The 21,687-nt window shown below is 44.9% G+C and overlaps 1 protein-coding gene across 1 annotated transcript; it reads right to left on the bottom strand.

Annotated features, from left to right (window-relative positions):
* Window positions 1–2,081: 2,081 nt before the first annotated feature.
* Window positions 2,082–18,423, bottom strand: LOC118946767 (uncharacterized). The gene is made up of 4 exons (XM_090210033.1): window positions 18,184–18,423; window positions 11,957–12,060; window positions 9,370–9,442; window positions 2,082–5,533 (listed from the first exon to the last, which is right to left on the bottom strand). Exons 1-4 carry the CDS (start codon window positions 18,260–18,262, stop codon window positions 5,073–5,075), a joined length of 717 nt encoding a protein of 238 aa, XP_090066159.1. The 5' UTR covers window positions 18,263–18,423; the 3' UTR covers window positions 2,082–5,072.
* Between the last annotated feature and the right edge of the window lie 3,264 nt (window positions 18,424–21,687).

The raw sequence follows: 21,687 nt of genomic DNA, 5'->3' as shown, positions 1-21,687 counted from the left end.
ACGTAATAACATTCTAGGAAGATTCAGTCTTTATATAAAATAATTAAAACATTGTTTACCGTCTACTGGACTTACCTTCCATTCACCTCAGGGCTCAGGATGACATACCTTCACATCATTCTGCCATGGGGGGGGGGGCACGTGACCATCTGGGGGGAGTCTAACACATGGGACAAGTCCAGCAGCCGTGTCATGCCCCTCGTCTGTGTCGTGAGGATATAAACCTGGAGGTTTGTTGATAAATACCCTACTACAGGCTGGTGTGTGATGACTGATTAACACTCCACTTCGGGAGCAGCCAACCGTGTACGGATCCATTTTGTTCTCTGAACTGCTCATTCAATCCAGTTCCTGGTCGTGTTTGGATGTGCACAGGGCCTAAGGCCATTGGACAGTGTTGATCAACTGCTGGTAGTCTGACTGCCTGGTATGTGTGCACTACTTTAACAAGCCTACAAATTAAAAACTAGAAAACAATTCATGCCAAGTACCATTATACTAAACACATGAAGACAAAGCATTAAAAAGGTGAATGTTATTTAATAATGAATCATGGTTTAGTGTTTTTACATTCGCTTTGATGTCGTAAAACTCGTAGAGCCACACCTGTCAAATCTATCTGCTGCTGCGGCTACGGACCAGTTTGGACCAGTTTGGACCAGTTTGGACCAGTATGGACCAGTTTGGACCAGTTTGGACCAGTATGGACCAGTATGGACCAGTTTGGACCAGTATGGACCAGTATGGACCAGTTTGGACCAGTTTGGACCAGTATGGACCAGTATGGACCAGTATGGACCAGTTTGGACCAGTTTGGACCAGTATGGACCAGTATGGACCAGTATGGACCAGTTTGGACCAGTATGGACCAGTATGGACCAGTTTGGACCAGTTTGGACTAGTATGGACCAGTTTGGACCAGTTTGGACCAGTTTGGACCAGTTCTGGGATGGAAGCCTGACAGGCACAGAGACTAGACAATTCTGAAATCTGGTACAAGAGGTCTATGCTGAACTAAAAGATCACACACACAGCTACATAAAACCCTTCAATACACATGGGAGCATGAACATGGCATTGATGGACATGATAGAGATGATCATAAAAGGAATATCCAACTGTTACCAAAACCCTAAACTCAAAGCAATGTACGGTCATGGGTATGTCTAGACTAGAGGAGTTCTAGGTTACGGATGGGTGGGTGTAGGAACCTTCAGGTTCTACATAACTGGTAAATATTTAACAAAACCTGCCTTTTGATAAAATAATCTATATGGTTGAACGATAATGATAAAATAATTCCACTCTGAAACCTTATAACTGTATAAAATTGATTAGAATCAAAATTATAATCTGATGATGTGTGTAGTTTTAGTCGGAATTAGGTTAAACAATGTATCTGTATGGTGGACAAACACACTGAGCAGGTGTAGTTTAGGATTTGAACTTGTATGTGGGGGCCGAAGAAAAAAAACCTGAGAACATTTAAACTGTGTTTGGACCGACCTGGCTAGGACTCTGAGGATCCTATGATAGCATAGGGAATACTTCTCAAGGTTTCCCCCATCTCAGGGGAATGGAACTGTCGGCTGGGTAGTGATACACAGTGGTGAGAACTACGGAGAATGATAAAACTCACCTACTGTTTGGGTGGAAGTGTGTGCGCAGCTATAAAATGGATGTCTTTGTATAATGAGCTTCAGAACGTTCTCTGAATAAACTGTACTCTTTTTGCATAAGCTGAGTCTTTTAATTATTATTAAACCCATGGTCTTACAGATCTCGGGGATTGGTCAGAGCTATTGATTGTCAGTTATTATCATTGGGATTGAAAATTCTCTTGACACCTTTCCACAGTGTGTAGGTTCAGGCTTAGATATTGATTTTAAAACATTTCTTCCTGGAAAACTGTGTTATGTGTTCTGTTCAGGAACTCTGACCTAATATGCAAATGTTTTGTAAGAAAAAAAAAAGTTATAAAATCTGAAATGGTCATTTTTAATTGGGATAAAAACAGACAAAACGCAGTGTTTATTACACACGTGAGGGTAAGACAATAGAAGAAATGGACGCAATAGAAGTAACTGACAACGTCTTTATTGAAGGACTTCAGCTTCCTGAATCTCTCCTTCACTGATACTTTAGAAAACATTTCCTTAAAAGGTGTCAAGGTGCGTTATTAGTTGGCCCATGGCGACCATCTCCAGACAGAACAACATTTCCAATGTCGATGAGTTGGAGATGAATAGAACAGTAGTGTTGAAGTGAGATCGTTGGGTTTATTATAAAAATGTTCCCTTAATGTTTACCTTTCACAGTTAGGAAATAAAAAGACAGACTCGTAACAGCATCGGCGCAAATAAACTAAATTAACAAAACAAAACTTGGACTTTTTGAAGTTCTATTGAGAGATGGTGAATGATTGGTTGGCTGAAGGAAAAAAACAGTGTGACAGTATTAGTAGAATGTGTGTCTGCATCACAAATGGATCCCTATTCCCTATAAAGTGCACTAGTTTTAACCAGGGCCCATAGGCCACAAACATAGGGCTCTGGTGAAACGTAGCGCACAATAGGGCCCGGCATCGTCCGGGTTAGGGGTGGGTTTGGCCGGGGGAGGCTGTCACTGTAAATAAGAATTTGTTCTTAACTGACTTGCCTAGTTAAATAAAGGTAAAATAATTCAATTAAATGTGTAGTGTGTGTGATCAAGTGATGTTGTAGTGTGTGTAGTGTGTGTAGGAGGGCAAGTGAAATGTGTGATGCAGCCTGGGAGCATCGTCCTGGACAGCTTCATTACATCATGTAAGTCCTGGCTGGTTTGTGTGTCAGTCACCGTGGTTACGACACAGTGTTGGTTGATTAAAGTAGTAGTGGACTGTTCTAGATCAAACGTTCCACTAGGGAGGTAAGGAAGGTAAAGAAGAAATGCACGACTACAGTTTGTTACAGGAGGTTTGAAGTTGAAGGTAGAGGCTCGAGGTTCTGTAAACAACAAGGTATTTTAGTGGAAGTCCCCTCCCACCAAGCACTTATCCAAGACCCCGCTTTTAATGAAACACTTCCTAGGGCTGCAACGGGCCACGCCCCTCTTCCCACAGTTACGGTTCCAGGAACTGACAGGGCCACAAATTCTTTGTTCGTTTCAATTAGTTTCAAATGATGAATAGCTACACAAAGTTCCAGGATGAACCAATAATTGAAAAGATTAGAAATGGCTTTAAAATGTTTTTTTTATTTTTTATAAAAAGTGTAGTGGGGGGGGGGGGGTCTGTGTCATCCAATCACAGAGCAGAATACAAGTAATGTGGTTTGTTAGCGAACACATGATGGTACGCGATAGCTGTAGTATCTTCCAACCACAGAGCAGATCCAAGTCACCTGATCTGTTCGATGCCACATCATGTGGTGCTAACAGATCACGTGACTTGTATCTGCTCTGTGATTGGACAATACAGACCGCGAGGCTCCATGGTGAGTGGAGGCTTTGGTGCTCTTTGAAACAAACTGACAATACAAACGTGATTTCTCAGAGGTTTAAACATTCATAACCGATGGGCACTACATCAACAATAAGAAATTGTTTTGCAATATCGGTTGAAAATATAACATCTACGTTGCACAGTAATATTGCTAATATTTGATACCACTACGGGCTTTGAGGGTTGAGAATCCACTTCCGGAACCACTGGTTGCAGCCCTATTTGCTCAGCATTGGGGGCAGGGGGGAAGTGATCCCTTATCTGTGCTTGGTGGGGGCAGACTTCTCCCTGGCACAGTGTCTAGGACGTGATAAGAAGGATCAGACAGATATGATGTCATAAAGAGATCAGTGAGGACACAGAACCAACTGATCCCCAAAGTTCCGATCACTGGGAGTTCCATTTGGGCACTGGAACACGGCGCTTTATGACATCACCGACTAATCCTTCTAGAGCTTATCCTAGGGAGAGGTGTGAGCAGCACTTAGAGGAGGAGGAGGAGAGAGCAGGGAGGAGGAAGGAGCTAGCAGTTTTTTGGTCACATTTCACAATAAGATGCCGTTCAGAAAGCAATTAAAATGCTTCTCTGACTGGTATATTTATTACTTGCATAATAACCATTTAACCTGCTTGAAGTGCTTATCGTCTCGAGGTTCATAACATGACCTTCCTTTCAATCTGAATTTGGAGCACGTTCAACGCATCGTCAGAATGGACTGCAAACTTTAACAAAGCCCAGATGGCAGACTGACATTATGTAGAACTCCGCCATCCATCTGGCCCAGATGGCAGACTGACATTATGTAGAACTCCGCCATCCATCTGGAATCTTGAGGGACAAAGTCATTCAGACAAAAGTGAAGGAAAAGAGGTTGCCATTTTCTGTCCTGAATTCTAAGGGCCACTTGGGAACACTTTCCATTAGAAGAGTCCAAAAAAAGGCAACCTATTCCCTATATAGTGACAATGTACCAGAGCCTATGGGCCCTATATAGGGAATAGGGTGCCATTTCAGAGGCACATAGGTTTGTGGGTCAGGACAACATGTACCATCATAAATCCAATATCTCCCTTTTACTTCCCCTTTAACACCTAGGAACTCCTCAGAAAAACAGAGCCAGGAGTTTTCCCCAACAACCATGATCCGACCAGAAAAAAAACACTCCTGTCCCCACTGATAAATAGGACCATGTTGCTTGACAAATAGAGCGGGAATTATTTAAAAACCTGAAACGGCTATGTATTTAGCTGTGGTGTAAAGGAGTCAGAAAGGAGACAGCTGTCCCCGTCACCATGACATCATACCTAACTAAAGTGTTCTTTGACAGAACATAGTCCACCTCCTGCTTCCTATTGTAACATGTGCTAGTAAATAGGGGGCTGTGATCCAGAAAGGTACCCTATTCCGTACGTAGGGTGCTACTTTAAACCAGGGAAAGTAGTGCACTACATAGGGAATAGGGTGTAGAGGGGGCCTGTGAGGAGGGGGTGGGGGGGGGGGGGGGGGGTGTCAGGTGTAGGGTTGGGGGGGGTAGTAGTAAGAGGGACACACCACAGCTAAACACACCCCTCTAGGTTGACCTTTGACCCCTCATGCTGCTACTTCGGCGGCAGGGGCTGCTTCTGCCTCAGGGGCGGTGGGAGCCGTCTCGGCCACTACTTCGGCCACTACTTCCTCACCGGCGGCCTCCACGGCAACGACCTCTTCCACGACGCCAGGAGCCGCATCTGCGACGTCCTCGATGACGGCCTCTGCGTCAGCCTCCGGTGGAGCTTCTTCCGTAACCACGGCAACTTCCACTGCAGGCGCTTCCTCAACTGCGACGACCTCTGGTTCCGCAGCAACCTCTGCAACCGCCTCTAGGACAGCGACTTCTGCCACGACTTCCTCTGCTGCTGCAGGCGCCTCCTCGACTGCGGCCGTCTCAGCGACCACCTCGGCTAACACCTCTGCTTCTACTGGTGCCGGTTCTTCTGTGGATTCTACTTCCTCTGCTGCTGGTGCTGCTTCCTCTGCTGCTGGTGCTGCTTCCTCTGCTGCTGGTGCTGCTTCTGGAAGGAGATGGAGAGAGAGAGAGAGAGAGAGAGAAGTGGAATAGAGAGAAAGATGAGGATACGGTCTTATCCCTCCCTACAGGGTTTTGTCCAATTCCAACATCGATCCCCTAAAGACAGATTCTAAATTGTACCATGTGGTCTGGTATCTGGGTAGAAAGGATCCTGATCAGGAACAAAAGGATAGGTGGATCCAACACGGAGAAAAATACTAAATTAAGTTTAAACTGCTTTCAGTTATTAGTCCTCTGCTAAGCAGTTAACTACCTTCTAATGTGTGACGCAGTTTGACCTTTGAACCCTCCAGAAACCCCTGAGACGTATCCTACAAACGTAGCTAGATCTACTCAGGCCTTTCTGAAATGAGCTAGCTTCAGGTAGCTTCACATTCCAGCTCAGGCCTTTCTGAAATGAGCTAGCTTCAGGTAGCTTCACATTCCAGCTCAGGCCTTTCTGAAATGAGCTAGCTTCAGGTAGCTTCACATTCCAGCTCAGGCTTTTCTGAAATGAGCTAGCTTCAGGTAGCTTCACATTCCAGCTCAGGCTTTTCTGAAATGAGCTAGCTTCAGGTAGCTTCACATTCCAGCTCAGGCTTTTCTGAAATGAGCTAGCTTCAGGTAGCTTCACATTCCAGCTCAGGCTTTTCCCATTAAGTAGATATTGATTGTGCACCTGTCACTTCCTCGAGCCTGCTCAAGCCAGGCTTGTAACTACATAACTAGTCGAACACCGAACCCGTCAGACACCGAACCCGTCAGACACCGAACCCGTCAGACACCGAACCCGTCAGACACCGAACCCATCATTGACAATTTTAAAACATCAATCCATGTGCCAGAGTGACACATTTTCATGTTTGACTAAATAAAAAAAAATGAAACAAAAAAGTCACCCTGCAATTTCAGCAGACTATGGTGTGGAGACCACGGTGTGGAGACCACGGTGTGGAGACAATTTGCAATTTTTAACACGAGAACAGTTGATTAATAAAATATTGAGTCAGTCGTCTCCTTTGAATATGGAGAATAAAGAGATGATCCACTCAGAGGGAGGAAGTCTAATTGGAACGGTCCTCAACTCTAATCTTTAACGCTTCATTCAGGATAAGTATAGTTAACCTGCCCTGCAAGTTCCTTCTGAAGGATTCACTGGCATAGAAATGTAGCTGGCTAAAATAAAAAGTTGAGCCACATTCGCATCAGCAGTCATCCTGAGTTGAACTCAGAGTTGAACAAAGACAACGCAAACCACATTCGTTGTTTAGGGCTCCGACCAGGTTGGTGACACCTGCAAAGGACCCCTATGGCTTTGAAAAAAAACGTCAAATCCCTATTCCTCAATTACAAGCCCTCAAAGGTCATTGGAGGGAGGTCAGAGGGGCAAAGAGCGCGGATCCTTTGAGAGAGCGGCGAGAAATAGTGGAATCTAGGATGGGGATTTGACAGCTTGTTAATGCCACAGAGGTGAACTGCAGCTCATTAGGTGTCAACTTAAGGATCGTCAGAGAGTCACTCTTGCCAAAAATCTGTCCAAAATAAGTCCAATGAGTTTCTATGGCTGGTTTTGGACCGAAGCTCGTCGCCTGCCTTCACGCCATTGGGACAACAACTCCCATCGTTCGGGTGGAGACCTGATATACAGATCTCTGGTCCAAGGGCGTTAATGATTAACAGGAGGAGGCAAGAAATGGAGGGAACAAGGACAGAGGGAGGAAGCCAGGATTTCTTTGACGGCTAGTAACCTTATCGGACACAGAGACAATCCCAAGATGCACCCCATTTCCCTACATAGTGCACTACATTTGACCAGAGCTCTATGGGCCCTATGGGTCCTGGTCAAATGTAGTGCACTAAATAGGGTGCCTCTTGGGACACACTCCCAGCCAGAGGGAACACCTAGAGCAGGGTTAAGGTCAAGGTTAAATGAAAACAGCTGTTTTTTTATAAACAAACCATTATAATAGGTAACAAGGATAATATCAACCGATTAGCCACAGTGGTCTGTATTGGTATTTAAACGGGCCCCTGACTAGCTAAAGGTCCAGCCACATTCTGTTGTAGAAGTATACCCAAGTACACGAACAAGGATAAGATCTCAACTCATTAGCCAGGAATGACAGCAGTAGCCTCAACTGGTTTTAAACGGTATAATTAAGAAGACGAGGAACTTGGGGTCAGGTACTCAGGGCGATAGAGCTGTGACAGACTAAGCAACGAGCAAACATCCAAACGTAACATGCAGGCAGGACAGAAAACAAAATAACAAGCTTTTTGGAATACACCAAAATATATGCAAATGAGGAAAAGAGAAAAGGACCAACAGGTCGATATGAAGGGAATGAATGAGTTCCCATGGCTTTAGTCTGAACAGTGTGGAGATGTGTGCAGAGTAAACGATACTACAGACTAAAACCACAATAATACGCAAGCAAAGATAAGTCGGACGCCGGTAAGAACATCTGATGTTTGGATCGTGTGTTAATGCATTGTTCCCTGACCAAGTTCAGGAGCCAAAGCTCAACATTACTCTTTTCTTTTCAAGTGTGCCCAGCTTATGGAGCTATTTTGGAAACAGGTTTAGAATGTTTAAAAGGGGTAGAGGTTGTTGAATATGTGTAGGCCAGGTGTAGAAATCAGAGTTAGTTATTGAAAGTTTGTTGGCTAGCAATGACAAACTGGCTACCAGTGTCAGGGGAGGTGTAGAATTTCATTTAAAGTTGATGCGATCGAATAGCGAAGCCTACAAAATGGCGCCCCCCCCCCCCCCCGCCACCACCACAAACGTATGAAATGGCAGTTGGTTACGCTTTGTTCTGACAGGAAGTTGTAAGATGTTTCATGCCAGGTAGGACTAGAGCAGTGTCTCAAATGGCACTCTGTTCCCATCAGCACAGCGCCGGAGAGACAGGATCTGCTAAAGCATTCAAGCTACATTTCTCCCAGGCACGCTAAAAGATGTCCAAAAAGAACTCCCCCTCTGCCTCGCCTGTAACACAAAATGACCTCCGTTGTCTATATATAGGTGTAGGGTGTGTCTATATATAGGTGTAGGGTGTGTCTATATATAGGTTGAGGGTGTGTCTATATATAGGTTGAGGGTGTGTCTATATATAGGTTGAGGGTGTGTCTATATATAGGTTGAGGGTGTGTCTATATATAGGTTGAGGGTGTGTCTATATATAGGTTTAGGGTGTGTCTATATATAGGTTTAGGGTTTGTCTATATATAGGTTTAGGGTTTGTCTATATATATATAGGTTTAGGGTTTGTCTATACACTGTATGGCCACTAGTGTACTAAGGATGGGTGAATGTAGGTAGGAACAGAAAACTAGACTCTACATGAACCAATCAGAGCTTTCAGCGACACCATGTGAACCAAGGAGCTTAGCCCAACAGACCAATCAGGCGATCTGGGCACAGGGCCCAGGAACCCAGACAGGTCAATTAATCACTGACAGAAATCAGCCCTGACAGTCTAGATTAATCGCATTCAGAGTGATCATTCCACCATGCTGGCATGTCGGTGGCAGCGGCAAAACAGGGTCCACGCCAAAAGAAAACCTTTGGCTAGGCTTAGTGTGGACAAAAACATTATTGTCATGGTTGCAACGTTCTGATGAGACATTCCTTCTCCAACTGACACTAGAACTCTGGCCATTCTTGTCCACTATGATGATGAATTCTGGAATACTGAGAGTACAAATTGTAGAACTCCCCTAGGATTCTACATTCTATGGTTCTAAATTCTATGGCTCATGTCTATTGGTAGAATGTCAAGAGTGTGGATCAATGGAGTGTGAGGCAGTGCAGACAGTAGGCTACTGAGAACTCACCCTTGGGCCTCGAGTTCATCTCGGCGAGTCGGTCATTGTACCGCTCACTGTCACCATTCACTGTCTTGTAAGCCTGAATGGAACAGACAGACAGAGAGGTTGGAGGGACACGCCAAATTAAAAGAACACAGAAAGTGAATCTAGCTGCATTTCAAAATGGCTGCCTTGATCTAAGTTGAGAAGCTGAATCCTCTCTTCCCTCAGCACTAGTAAGTAACAGTGTAGTGTTCAATAAAGGAGTGGCCTGAGCTAACGTCCTTGCCAACGGTTCTCTGTAGAACTGGTATAACGGTCTTTAAAAAGCTCCACTGCTGCGGTAAGGACTCTCCATGACAACAGTTACCACAAGGCTATACAGTGAGCTCCAGAAGTGTGTTTTGGCTCTGTACTCCTGTACTTTAATACATACAAGTTCAAATCCTAAACTACACCCTGCTCAGTGGGTTTGTCCACCATACAGATACATTGTTTAACCTCATTCCGACTAAAACTACACACATCATCAGATTATAATTTTGATTCTAATCAATTTTATACAGTTATAAGGTTTCAGAGTGGATTTTTTAAAAATCATTATCTTTCAACATATAGATTATTTTATCAAAAGGCAGGTTTTGTTAAATATTTACCAGTTATGTAGAACCTAATAGTTCCCACACCCACCCATCCATAACCTAGAACTCCTCTAGTCTAGACATACCCATGACCGTACATTGCTTGTGAACCGTTTAGAAATTACAAAACTTTTTGTACATAGTCAGTCTCTCCCCCCCCCCCCCCCCATTTTAGGGGGCCAACAGTTTTGGGGAAATTTTACTTGTATGAGTGTTAAGTAGTGAAAAGTGTAGTATTTGGTCCCATATTCAGAGCATCAACCGACTACGTCAAGCTTGTGACTAAACTACTTTGTTTTGGTTGTTCCAGATTATTTTGTGCCCAATAGAAATAAAATGGTAAACAATGTGTAATTTTAGAGTCATTATAAATAAGAATAAAATATGATATAGTAATGTGGATGCTACCATGGTTACGGACCATCCTGAATAATGATGAGTGAGAAAGTAACACAACAACATCATACCCCCCAGGACATACTAACATCTCATCATTACAATTACAGGGGGAGGTTAGCATTTTATATCATACCCCCCAGGACATGCTAACCTCTCATCAATACAATTACAAGGGGGAGGTTAGCATTTTATATCATACCCCCCAAGACATGCTAACCTCTCATTACAATTACAAGGGGAGGTTAGCATTTTATATCATAACCCCAGGACATGCTAACCTCTCATCATTACAATTACAGGGGGAGGTTAGCATTTTATATCATAACCCCAGGACATGCTAACCTCTCATCATTACAATTACAAGTGGAGGTTATCATTTTATATCATACCCCCCAGGACATGCTAACCTCTCATCATTACAATTACAAGGGGGAGGTTAGCATTTTATATCATAACCCCAGGACATGCTAACCTCTCATCAATACAATTACAAGGGGAGGTTAGCATTTTATATCATACCCCCCAGGACATGCTAACCTCTCATCATTACAATTACAAGTGGAGGTTAGCATTTTTTATCATACCCCCAGGACATGCTAACCTCTCATCATTACAATTACAAGGGGAGGTTAGCATTTTATATCATACCCCCAGGACATGCTAACCTCTCATCAATACAATTACAAGTGGAGATTAGCATTTTTTGGGGGGTGGGGTATGATATTTGTGCGTGAGAGATTTACAGAGCAGGTGTTTAACTGAACCATAGCCAACCTGTGTATTGTTCCTAGTTGAGGCGAGGGCTGTTGAGTTTCAGCCACATAAGAGAAAAATGTGGTGGGGTTTTCATCCTACAGTAACGTGATACTACGGTATTATATTGGGTCCTGTAGAACACCATCATTATGTGATCTTGCACACATTCAGTTTTCATCAAACTTTATAAAAAAAACGACCTCCGTTCACCAGAGTAGCCTGTTCTCTACAGGTAGAGGGTCAAGTGGGTAGCCTAGTGGTTAGAGCGTTGGGCTCGTAACCTAAATGTTGCAAGTTCAAACTCCCGAGCTGACAAGGTACAAATCTGTCGTTCTGCCCCTGAACAGGCAGTTAACCCACTGTTCCTAGGCCGTCATTGAAAATAAGAATTTGTTCTTAAACTTACTAGTTAAATAAAGGTAAAACCACTGGCCTGGGATCTGTTCCCTAACCAAACCACTGGCCTGGGATCTGTTCCCTAACCAAACCACTGGCCTGGGATCTGTTCCCTAACCAAACCACTGGCCTGGGATCTGTTCCCTAACCAAACCACTGGCCTGGGTAAACTATATAGCATGCTTAGTTCAAGTTAACCTTCAGGCACAGACTTCAGATCAGTGTTTGCTCTCCAGATCACCTTAACCATTATGGGAGGAAACAAAAAAAAAACCTGACCTAGGGTGATACTCAAATAAGAATACGGTTGAGTAGATGGAGCCCTTCAGGAACAAATCTGATCTAGGATCAGCATGTATTGCCCAGGCCTTATCCTTTAAACTTAGGTACACACACACAACCAATCTTGAATCAGTACTTACATAGACCACAGCGGCAGTGAGGCCTCCTCCACACAGAACGGCGTACGCCACGTTGGTGGCAGAGCCACCGGGGATCCCGACGGACATCTGCCGCACTGGAACCACTGTGAGGAGACCCAGTGGAGAGGGGGACATGGTTAGGGGACGGACCAGAAGAGAGAGCTACCAAAGAAGATCTCATAAAGGCGGTTTACCAGTTTACCAAAAATGGTCAAGGTTCCTGTCTGTGAAAGATTCTTCAAAGTAGCAGCCATCACCGTAAAGCTTGGAGGAGGTGTGATGGTGATTTGCTGGTGACACCGATTTATTTAGATTTCAAGGCACACTTAACCAGCGATACACCATCCCATCTGGTTGGCGCTTAATGGGACTATCATTTGTTTTTCAACGGGACAAAGACCAAACACACCTCCATGCTGTGTAAGGGCTATTTGACCAAGAAGGAGAGTGATGGAGTGCTGCATCAGATGACCTTGCCTCCACAATCACCCGACCTCAACCCAATTGAGATGGTTTGGGATGAGTTGGACCGCAGAGTGAAGGAAAAGCAGCCAACAAGTGCTCAGTATATATGAGAACTCCTTCAAGACTGTTGGAAAAGTATTCCAGGTGAAGCTGGTTGAGAGAACGCCAAGAGTGTGCAAAGCTATGATCAAGGCAAAGGGTGGCTACTTTGAGGAATGTAAAATATATATATATATTCAAATTTGTTGAACACTTTTTTGGTTACTACATGATTTCGTGTGTTATTTCATAGTTTTGATGTCTTCACTATTTTACAATGTAGAAATAATAGAAATAAAGAAAAGCCCTTGAATCATCAGTGTTCAAACATTTGACTGGTACTGTAGATACAGAAGGAGATCTACATATATACAAACTATAAAGCATGTAAATATATGAAGAGAAAGCTAGATGTACACTTTTTGTTCATCTACTCAGACAGTAAGGAAAATGCTAGTTTTGCATTGGACAGAGCTAAACAAGCTAAACACAAGCTAAACACGACTAGCCAATCCCAGTCCATCCTACCAAGCTAAACGCAACTAGCCAACCTATCCCAGTCCATCCTACCAAGCTAAAACACAACTAGCCAACCTATCCCAGTCCATCCTACCAAGCTAAAACGCAACTAGCCAACCAATCCCAGTCCATCCGACCAAGCTAAAACACAACTAGCCAACCTATCCCAGTCCATCCGACCAAGCTAAAACACAACTAGCCAACCTATCCCAGACAACCCTACCAAGCTAAAACGTGACTAGCCAACCAATCCCAGTCCATCCTACCAAGCTAAAACGCGACTAGCCAACCAATCCCAGTCCATCCTAGTCCAGACCAGGGTTGAAATAATATTTTAAATAATTTCAAGTAGTTTCTGTTGTTGATTGAGCCTGGTTTAATGGACCAACAGACAGACCAACCCTACCCACCTGGCGTTCTGAAAGCCTAGAGCAAAAGCTCAAAAGGTATTTGAAAGATTTCAAATAGTGTTTGAACACAGATCTATTCTAGTCCTTGTTTTATGCCTGATACTGTTTTTGATTGGACAATCCCCAAGAAACATTTCCTGCTTTCTAAACCCCTCCCCATCTAAACACATTTCACTTGAAACTTTATTTAACTAGGCAAGTCAGTTAAGAACAAATTCTTATTTACAATGACGGCCTAGGAACAGTGGGGTTAACTGCCTGTTCAGGGGCAGAACGACAGATTTGTACCTTGTCAGCTCGGGGATTTGAACTTACTAGCCCAACACTAACCACTAGGCTACCCTGCCACCTCTACACTCTAACCTCTAGGCTACCCTGCCGCCTCTACACTCTAACCTCTAGGCTACCCTGCCGCCTCTACACTCTAACCTCTAGGCTACCCTGCCGCCTCTACACTCTAACCTCTAGGCTACCCTGCCGCCTCTACACTCTAACCTCTAGGCTACCCTGCCGCCTCTACACTCTAACCTCTAGGCTACCCTGCCGCCTCTACACTCTAACCTCTAGGCTACCCTGCCGCCTCTACACTCTAACCTCTAGGCTACCCTGCCGCCTCTACACTCTAACCACTAGGCTACCCTGCCTAGTGGTTAGAGCTGGTGTAATATCACTGTCAGACTGTAGGACACTGAATCATCTTCACAGAACCATCATATTAACAACACTAAAGAAAGACCCAAATGCAGAAATAGAGATTTGAGATTAGACCATACATCTCCATAATGGGTTGTGGTTGTTGTTATTGTGGTGTGGGTGGCATGGTCCACATGGCCAGTAGGGCTGGGTGGAGAGCAGGAGCCTAGTCTTCAGTAAACAGACTGCCAGGGTTGACAGGATTGGCTCTCCTCGGGCTAAATAGCCTGATCCTATCAACACTGGCAATGGTGGTGTATTTAGAACACAGACATAAATAAAACCTTGTCCTTCCTGGACCAAAGATCCTCTCCTCTGCGACACCGTCACCCAAACACTCCCTAAAAATCACACACAGAACACATTCACACAACCAGTCAATCACATACACACACCATAGAAACGACACAGCCACACGACATAAAACCAGTGAACGACACAGGAAATCGTGGCCGTGTTTTGCTGTCTACTTCTGCCTGTTAGTCCATTAGAGACTAGTAAAGGACTTCTATAGATGAATGTATACATTAAGCCCTGAGTAGAAAACACCAGGAATATAACTGTACCGTGGTGGTGTACAGGGGACTAGGTTCAAAGTTCAACATGTGTCCCAGAATGCAAAGGTCTGGCAGAGGGGCACCTACAGGGAAAAACAAGAGACACTTTTCTATAAGTAGTGCCTCTGTGGTGTGTGCTCATGAGGGATGTGTGTGTGTGTGTTTCCACACCCGTCTCTGGGTGAGTGTGTGTGTGTTTCCACACCCGTCTCTGGGTGAGTGTGTGTGTGTTTCCACACCCGTCTCTGGGTGAGTGTGTGTGTGTTTCCACACCCGTCTCTGGGTGAGTGTGTGAGCAACATATGTGTTCTATAAGAGGTGTGTGTGTTTACCTGTGTCTGGGTGTGTGTTTACCTGTCTCTGGTTGAGAGAGTGTGTGTGTTTACCTGTCTCTGGTTGAGAGAGTGTGTGTGTTTACCTGTGTCTGGGTGTGTGTTCACCTGTCTCTGGTTGAGAGAGTGTGTGTGTTTACCTGTGTCTGGGTGTGTGTTCACCTGTCTCTAGTTGAGAGAGTGTGTGTGTGTGCACCTGTCTCCCCTCCATGTAAAAAGTATCACATTTCATCCTGCAGCTCTGCAGAGAACACATCTACCCCCCCTGATAGAGGTCAACAGAACCCACATGTACCCTACCATGCTGACTCCTCATCTACCCCCCCCTGATAGATGTCAACAGAACCCACATGTACCCTACCATGCTGACTCCTCATCTACCCCCCCCCCGATCGAGGTCAATGGCACCACATGTACCCTACCAAGCTGACTCCTCACACCACCCCCCCCACCCCCCCGATCAAGGTCAATGGCACCCCATGTAACACGTCAGTGAGCTGATCAGATACATAAATCTTATCAGCTCCATAGATGACCCCCCCCCCCACCCAGCTCCATAGATGACCACCCCCCCCCCCCCCCCAGCTCCATAGATGACCACCCCCCCCCCCCCCAGCTCCATAGATGACCACCCCCCCCCCCCAGCTCCATAGATGACCACCCCCCCCCCAGCTCCATAGATGACCACCCCCCCCCCCAGCTCCATAGATGACCACCCCCCCGCTCCATAGATGACCACCCACCCCCGCAGCTCCATAGATGACCACCCACCCCCCCAGCTCCATAGATGACCACCCCCCCCCCCCCAGCTCCATAGATGACCACCCCCCCCCCCCCAGCTCCATAGATGACCACCCCCCCCCCCCCAGCTCCATAGATGACCACCCCCCCCCCCAGCTCCATAGATGACGACCACCCCCCCCCCCCCCCCATAGATGACCACCCCCCCCCCCAGCTCCATAGATGACGACCACCCCCCCCCCCCCCCCCAGCTCCATAGATGACCGAAGCAACCCACATAACATCCCAGAACTCGGATCAATAGTTTGTGCTTCAAACACACACGGGGGAGGCAGGTGGCCTAGTGGTGGCCTAGTGGTGGCCTAGTGGTGGCCTAGTGGTGGCCTAGTGGTGGCCTAGTGGTGGCCTAGTGGTGGCCTAGTGGTGGCCTAGTGGCGGCCTAGTGGTGGCCTAGTGGCGGCCTAGTGGTAAGAGTGTTGGGCCAGTAACCAGAAGGTTGCTAGATTGAATCCCCGAGCTGACAAGGTAAAAATCTGATGTTCTGACCCTGAACAGGCAGTTAACCCACTGTTCCTAGGCCGTCATTGAAAATAAGAATTTGTTTTTAACTGACTTGCCTAGTTAAATAAAGGTTAAATTAAAAATATAAAAACACACCACCTTTTACATAGAGGCCATTTAGCAGACTCTGGTCCAGAGAGACGCACAGTCAATACATTCAACTAAGGTAGGACAAGACAAATCACAACAGTCAGTGCCAGTAAAACATTCCTCAAAAAAACACAGCCATCAGTGGTTACCAGACGTTGATCCTGGTTGACCCAGAGCTACTCTGCTGCCCTCTCTTATCCCATGACACGGCAAGTGGCCTCCTGTCTGTACCTGTGAAGGCCCGGTTATTTATACAGGTAGCTAGGCACTAATCAGTTAAGCTGAGCTAGAGGTCAGACGTGTCACAGACACGCGTGATTCCAGTCTCCTCCCTGACAGCCAATCATAGCATTGAACCCCCCCTCCCCCACAACCAACAACCAACCCACCGATTCCTTCCAGCTGAATAGAGACCATTCACAGCAGTGACACACACAGGACTATACACGCATGAAGAAATGCCCGCCCCTATGTAGGCCCAAAGCCTAACCATGAGGCCCATCTGCCCTGACATAGACCTAGTCATGACTGACTAGTGATCAATAAGTCATTAGTCAGCTACATATAATCCAGATCAGGGTGAATATACACAGAGGATAAAGCTTCCGCTACAATGCATGTCTATGCTTCTAGCTGTAGATCAGGGTGAATATACACAGAGGATAAAGCTACCGCTACAATGCATGTCTATGCTTCTAGCTGTAGATCAGGGGGGATATACATCCTAGTGTCAAAGCACAGAGGTTGGAGAGGCTCTAACATTTATAAAACAGGAAATTAAACCAGCACTGTTCAGATCTCCCTCAGGGCAAATTCCTTATGCAACAAAGCAAACAGGGATTCTAGTTCCGGAATGAAGCCAGACTAGAACCAGTCTATCGATGAAGCTCGTGCATGGGAAAGTAGCTGCACTAAAAATACAACCCAAATCCATTCTTCTCCTTGCTTTGACTCAAACCCACACAGAGCTGTTAACTCAACAATAACATGTTCCCTCTCCCTGACAAAACGCCTTGATGAGTCTGGGGAGAATGAATACAACGTCACGATCAATTTGGATTATAGAGTTTGAGGCCTCTGCAGAACTCGACAGGTCAAATTCAAGTAGGGCTGTTATAGGCCAATCCAGATAACTATATTCACACAACCCCTATACACGCGCTACCATCACACGTGAAGAATATCCATAGGACATCATATAGACTACGACATCTCCACTTAGCCTTCAAAAAAACAACGATTTAGGGGATATATATCAGATAAATACATGCACTTGATGCTTGGATGTTACATAACACCGATTATGTCGTTTTTGGACGGGGATGCGCTGTTTCGTAACTAAAATGTGCAGAGCTGCATGTTCTAATCTTTGTGGACATGGACACACCTCCCCAACGGAAAAGGGGGCGTACTGCCTCAACAAGCGCTCAGCAATAATGTAAGATTGAAATGATTACATGTAACTTTTCTTGCAACGTTTTTCAATAAACTAGTAAATTATGGCGCAGTGGATCATCCCGGAATGAATAAAGTACATAAATGTCGCGCAATTTGAAGGAAACTGCATTGATTGAAAAATCCTGAAACTTTGCATGCAAAATTCACCCAATGCTGGACAAACCATCCAAATGTATAAAATCAAGCTCAACGGTGTACACAGACGGTCTTTAAAACCAACTGTAATTGCATTGACCTTCGCGTAAATCCCCACATCACGCACGCGTGACGCGTCAGCTAGGATGTAACAAACGCTTAATATAAAAATGCCCCAAACTATTACAATATACTCCATCAAATTGGACCACTTGTAATCCACTCACCATTTCTGGATAAAGGCAGGGCGACTGCCATTCGTGCCAGGAGCCCCAGTCTCCGCCAAGCCGATCTACAGAAAAACATTTCTGATCAAGTCCAGGATCTAGTGTACAGTGCGTGTGGTGGTACAGGAGGCTTGCTGGATGACTGACTGAGGAGAGACCAGCTGTGAACACGCAACTACAGACTGCGCTCGTTTGAGTGGAGGCAGAGAATTCACCAAAGAGAGCACTCCCCCCCCGCCTCTTTATAAACGTCATCCCCGACAGGTCAAAGGTTGACTTGACATGTGGTTTTGGGGGAATAAACTAAATAAATATTTTTAACAACATGTTCCAGAGGTTCTATACGGATTTCACTGAAATATTTCGGAGGGTTTGCGGTGGATTTTGTTATGCGTAAATGAGAATGACAGACCAGATCTCGTTCAGGCATAAACGATAGCCTGTTCAACTGGTATAGTACCGTGGAGATGGCAGAAATACAGGCGGATCGTTATCAAAGTACAGTATGCACATTTTGGTATTATTTCATATAATAACTCATTATTTCATATAATAACTTCATATAACTCATTATTTCATATAATAACTTCTTATAATAACTCAGTATTTCATATAATAGCTTCATATAATAACTAATTATTTCATATAATAACTTCATATAATAACTCATTATTTCATATAATAACTTCTGCATAAGTCTAACTACCATAGTAAAACCATATTACCATAGGGCCCTATTCGATAACAAGCTACATCTGAACAATATGAAGTCCAAACAAAAACAAAGTGCCCATATTAACGGATGCGCAGTCAAATGGCCATTGTCACTGTCAAAGTGCCCGTCATATTCCCAGAGCATCTCATTCCCCCCTACTACTATGTATAAATGGATTAGGCCTCTCTCCTGCAGCTTGGAAGGAGATGTACACTGGTCAGAAATATCAACGCAGCATGTAAAGTGTTGGTCCCATGTTTCACGAACGGAAAAAAAATATCCCTGACATTTTTAGGAGTATTTCTGTCTGTAGTAAAGCCTTTTTGTGGGGGAAAAAACTCATTCAGATTAGTGCAGCCTGGGTCCCCAGAGGGTGGGCCTGGATGCCAAGTGGGTGGGCCTATGCCCTCCAAGAACCACCCATGGCTACGCCCCTGCCTAGTCGTGTGAAATCCAATCATTAGGGCCTAATTTATTTATTTAAATTGACTGATTTCCTTATATGAACTGTAACTCAGTAAAATCTTTGCAATTGTTCCATGTTGCGTTTATACATTTTGTTCACTATACATCAGAGGCTAGGCAGCGTCCCAAATGGCAGCCTTTTCCCTATTTAGTGCACTACTTTTGACCAGGGCCAATAGGGAATAGGGTGCCATTTGGTATCCCCTATAGAGTACACTACTTTTGACCAGGGCCCATAGGGAATAGGGTGCCATTTGGTATCCCCTATAGAGTACACTACATTTGACCAGGGTCCATAGGAAATAAGGTGCCATTTTGGGACAAAATCCAGAACAAACACTACGCAGCCATGGACAGGCAGGGCGCTAATGTGGGCCTACATCACAGGAGGTTGGTGGCACCTTAATTGTGGAGGACGAGCTTGTGGTGATGACTGGAGAGGAATCAGTGGAATGGTATCAACTACATCAAACACATGAGCTGTGTTCGAATACCCATACTAACATACTGTACACTACATACTTAATGAGTACCCATACTAACATACTGTACACTACATACTTAATGAGTACCCATACTAACATACTGTACACTACATACTTAATGAGTACCCGTACTAACATACTGTACACTACATACTTAATGAGTACCCATACTAACATACTGTACACTACATACTTAATGAGTATATATTACATACTGTTACATACTATTAGTGCATTTTAGTATACTGTAAACAAATCCTTTCAGTTGAGCGTACTAGCTCTTCGCCTGTCTACCGGAAGTTGATGCTGTTGCTATGCAACCTCTTGCTAGTTTAACAAATTACTAGCTAGACATCTTACCAATTCGGGTGTGTTCATAAATTCACTCTGGCTATCTACTCAGATTTCAGAGTGCTCTCGTCTGAGTGCCAGAGCGCAGAATAACTAGTGCTCAACACCCTTTGAATAAGGCCGGTGTCAGTAAACGTTGGCAAAAAAGCGTAATTAAATTGTTGCCAGCAGCACAGTTACAGTCACCAATGCTCTGGATAACATGAAAACAGCCTAACCAGCTCTGCTAGGGAGAATAAAATGGTCAGAGTGAGGTGTTCTCTCATTTATATCTGGAAGTAACTAGCAAGCTAGCTAACTTAGTGTTGGGTGCTTGACTGCCGTTGCTCGCTCGGATCAACCCTGCTCCTCGGCCAGAGCGTCCAGTGTCACTCTGAATGCTCCGAGAGCCAAACACTCTGATTTTACAAACAACAATCTGACAACGCTCTGAATTTACAAACAACAATCTGACAACAAAGCTCTGAATTTACAAACAACAATCTGACAACGCTCTGAATTTACAAACGCACAGAGCGCATGCTGGCACTCCAGAGTGAATTTACAAACACACAGAGCGCACGCTGGCACTCCAGAGCCAGAGTGAATTTACAAACACACAGAGCGCACGCTGGCGCTCCAGAGTGAATTTACAAACACACAGAGTGCACGCTGGCACTCCAGAGTGAATTTACAAACACACAGAGCACACGCTGGCACTCCAGAGTGAATTTACAAACACACAGAGCGCACGCTGGCACTCCAGAGTGAATTTACAAACGCACAGAGCGCACGCTGGCACTCCATAGTGAATTTACAAACGCACAGAGCGCACGCTGGCACTCCAGAGTGAATTTACAAACGCACAGAGCGCACGCTGGCACTCCAGAGTGAATTTACAAACGCACAGAGCGCACGCTGGCACTCCAGAGTGAATTTACAAACGCACAGAGCGCACGCTGGCACTCCAGGGTGAATTTACAAACACACAGAGCGCACGCTGGCACTCCAGAGTGAATTTACAAACGCACAGAGCGCACGCTGGCACTCCAGAGTGAATTTACAAACGCGCCCTAAAGCTAACTGGCGAAGCAGCTATGGTTTCCATGGTTTCCAGGTGTTTGATGCCGTTCCATTTGCTCCGTTCCGGACATTATTATGAGTCGTCCTCCCCTCAGCAGCCTCCCGTGGCCAACATACAGGGTGAATTTTCAATAAGTGGGACCCCTTTTTGTGTTTATGTCTACTGTAACCTCTTCAGACATCTATCCAACAGATTAGCCCAACGCATGATACATTTCTGAAAATCCTCAAGATGTTTTCTACTCACAAAAAAAAAAGAATGTTGATATCATATTCATGAGATGGATGGCTGACCAGCTGACTGATCGCCTCAGACAGGGCAACTCCATATATCAAATGGAATGTGGATTCAGAACTAACAACTCTTTAAAAAAAGCCCTTTGATACTGTGAATCATGAGGTCCTCCTATCCAAACTATCCTCCCG

Source organism: Oncorhynchus mykiss, chromosome 19 (assembly GCF_057628025.1).
Source record: "Oncorhynchus mykiss isolate SJ-2025 chromosome 19, ASM5762802v1, whole genome shotgun sequence".
Taxonomy (NCBI): Eukaryota; Metazoa; Chordata; class Actinopteri; order Salmoniformes; family Salmonidae; genus Oncorhynchus; species Oncorhynchus mykiss.
The sequence above is the reverse complement of the archived record's forward strand: the minus strand, read 5'-3'. Positions and strand labels throughout refer to the sequence as shown.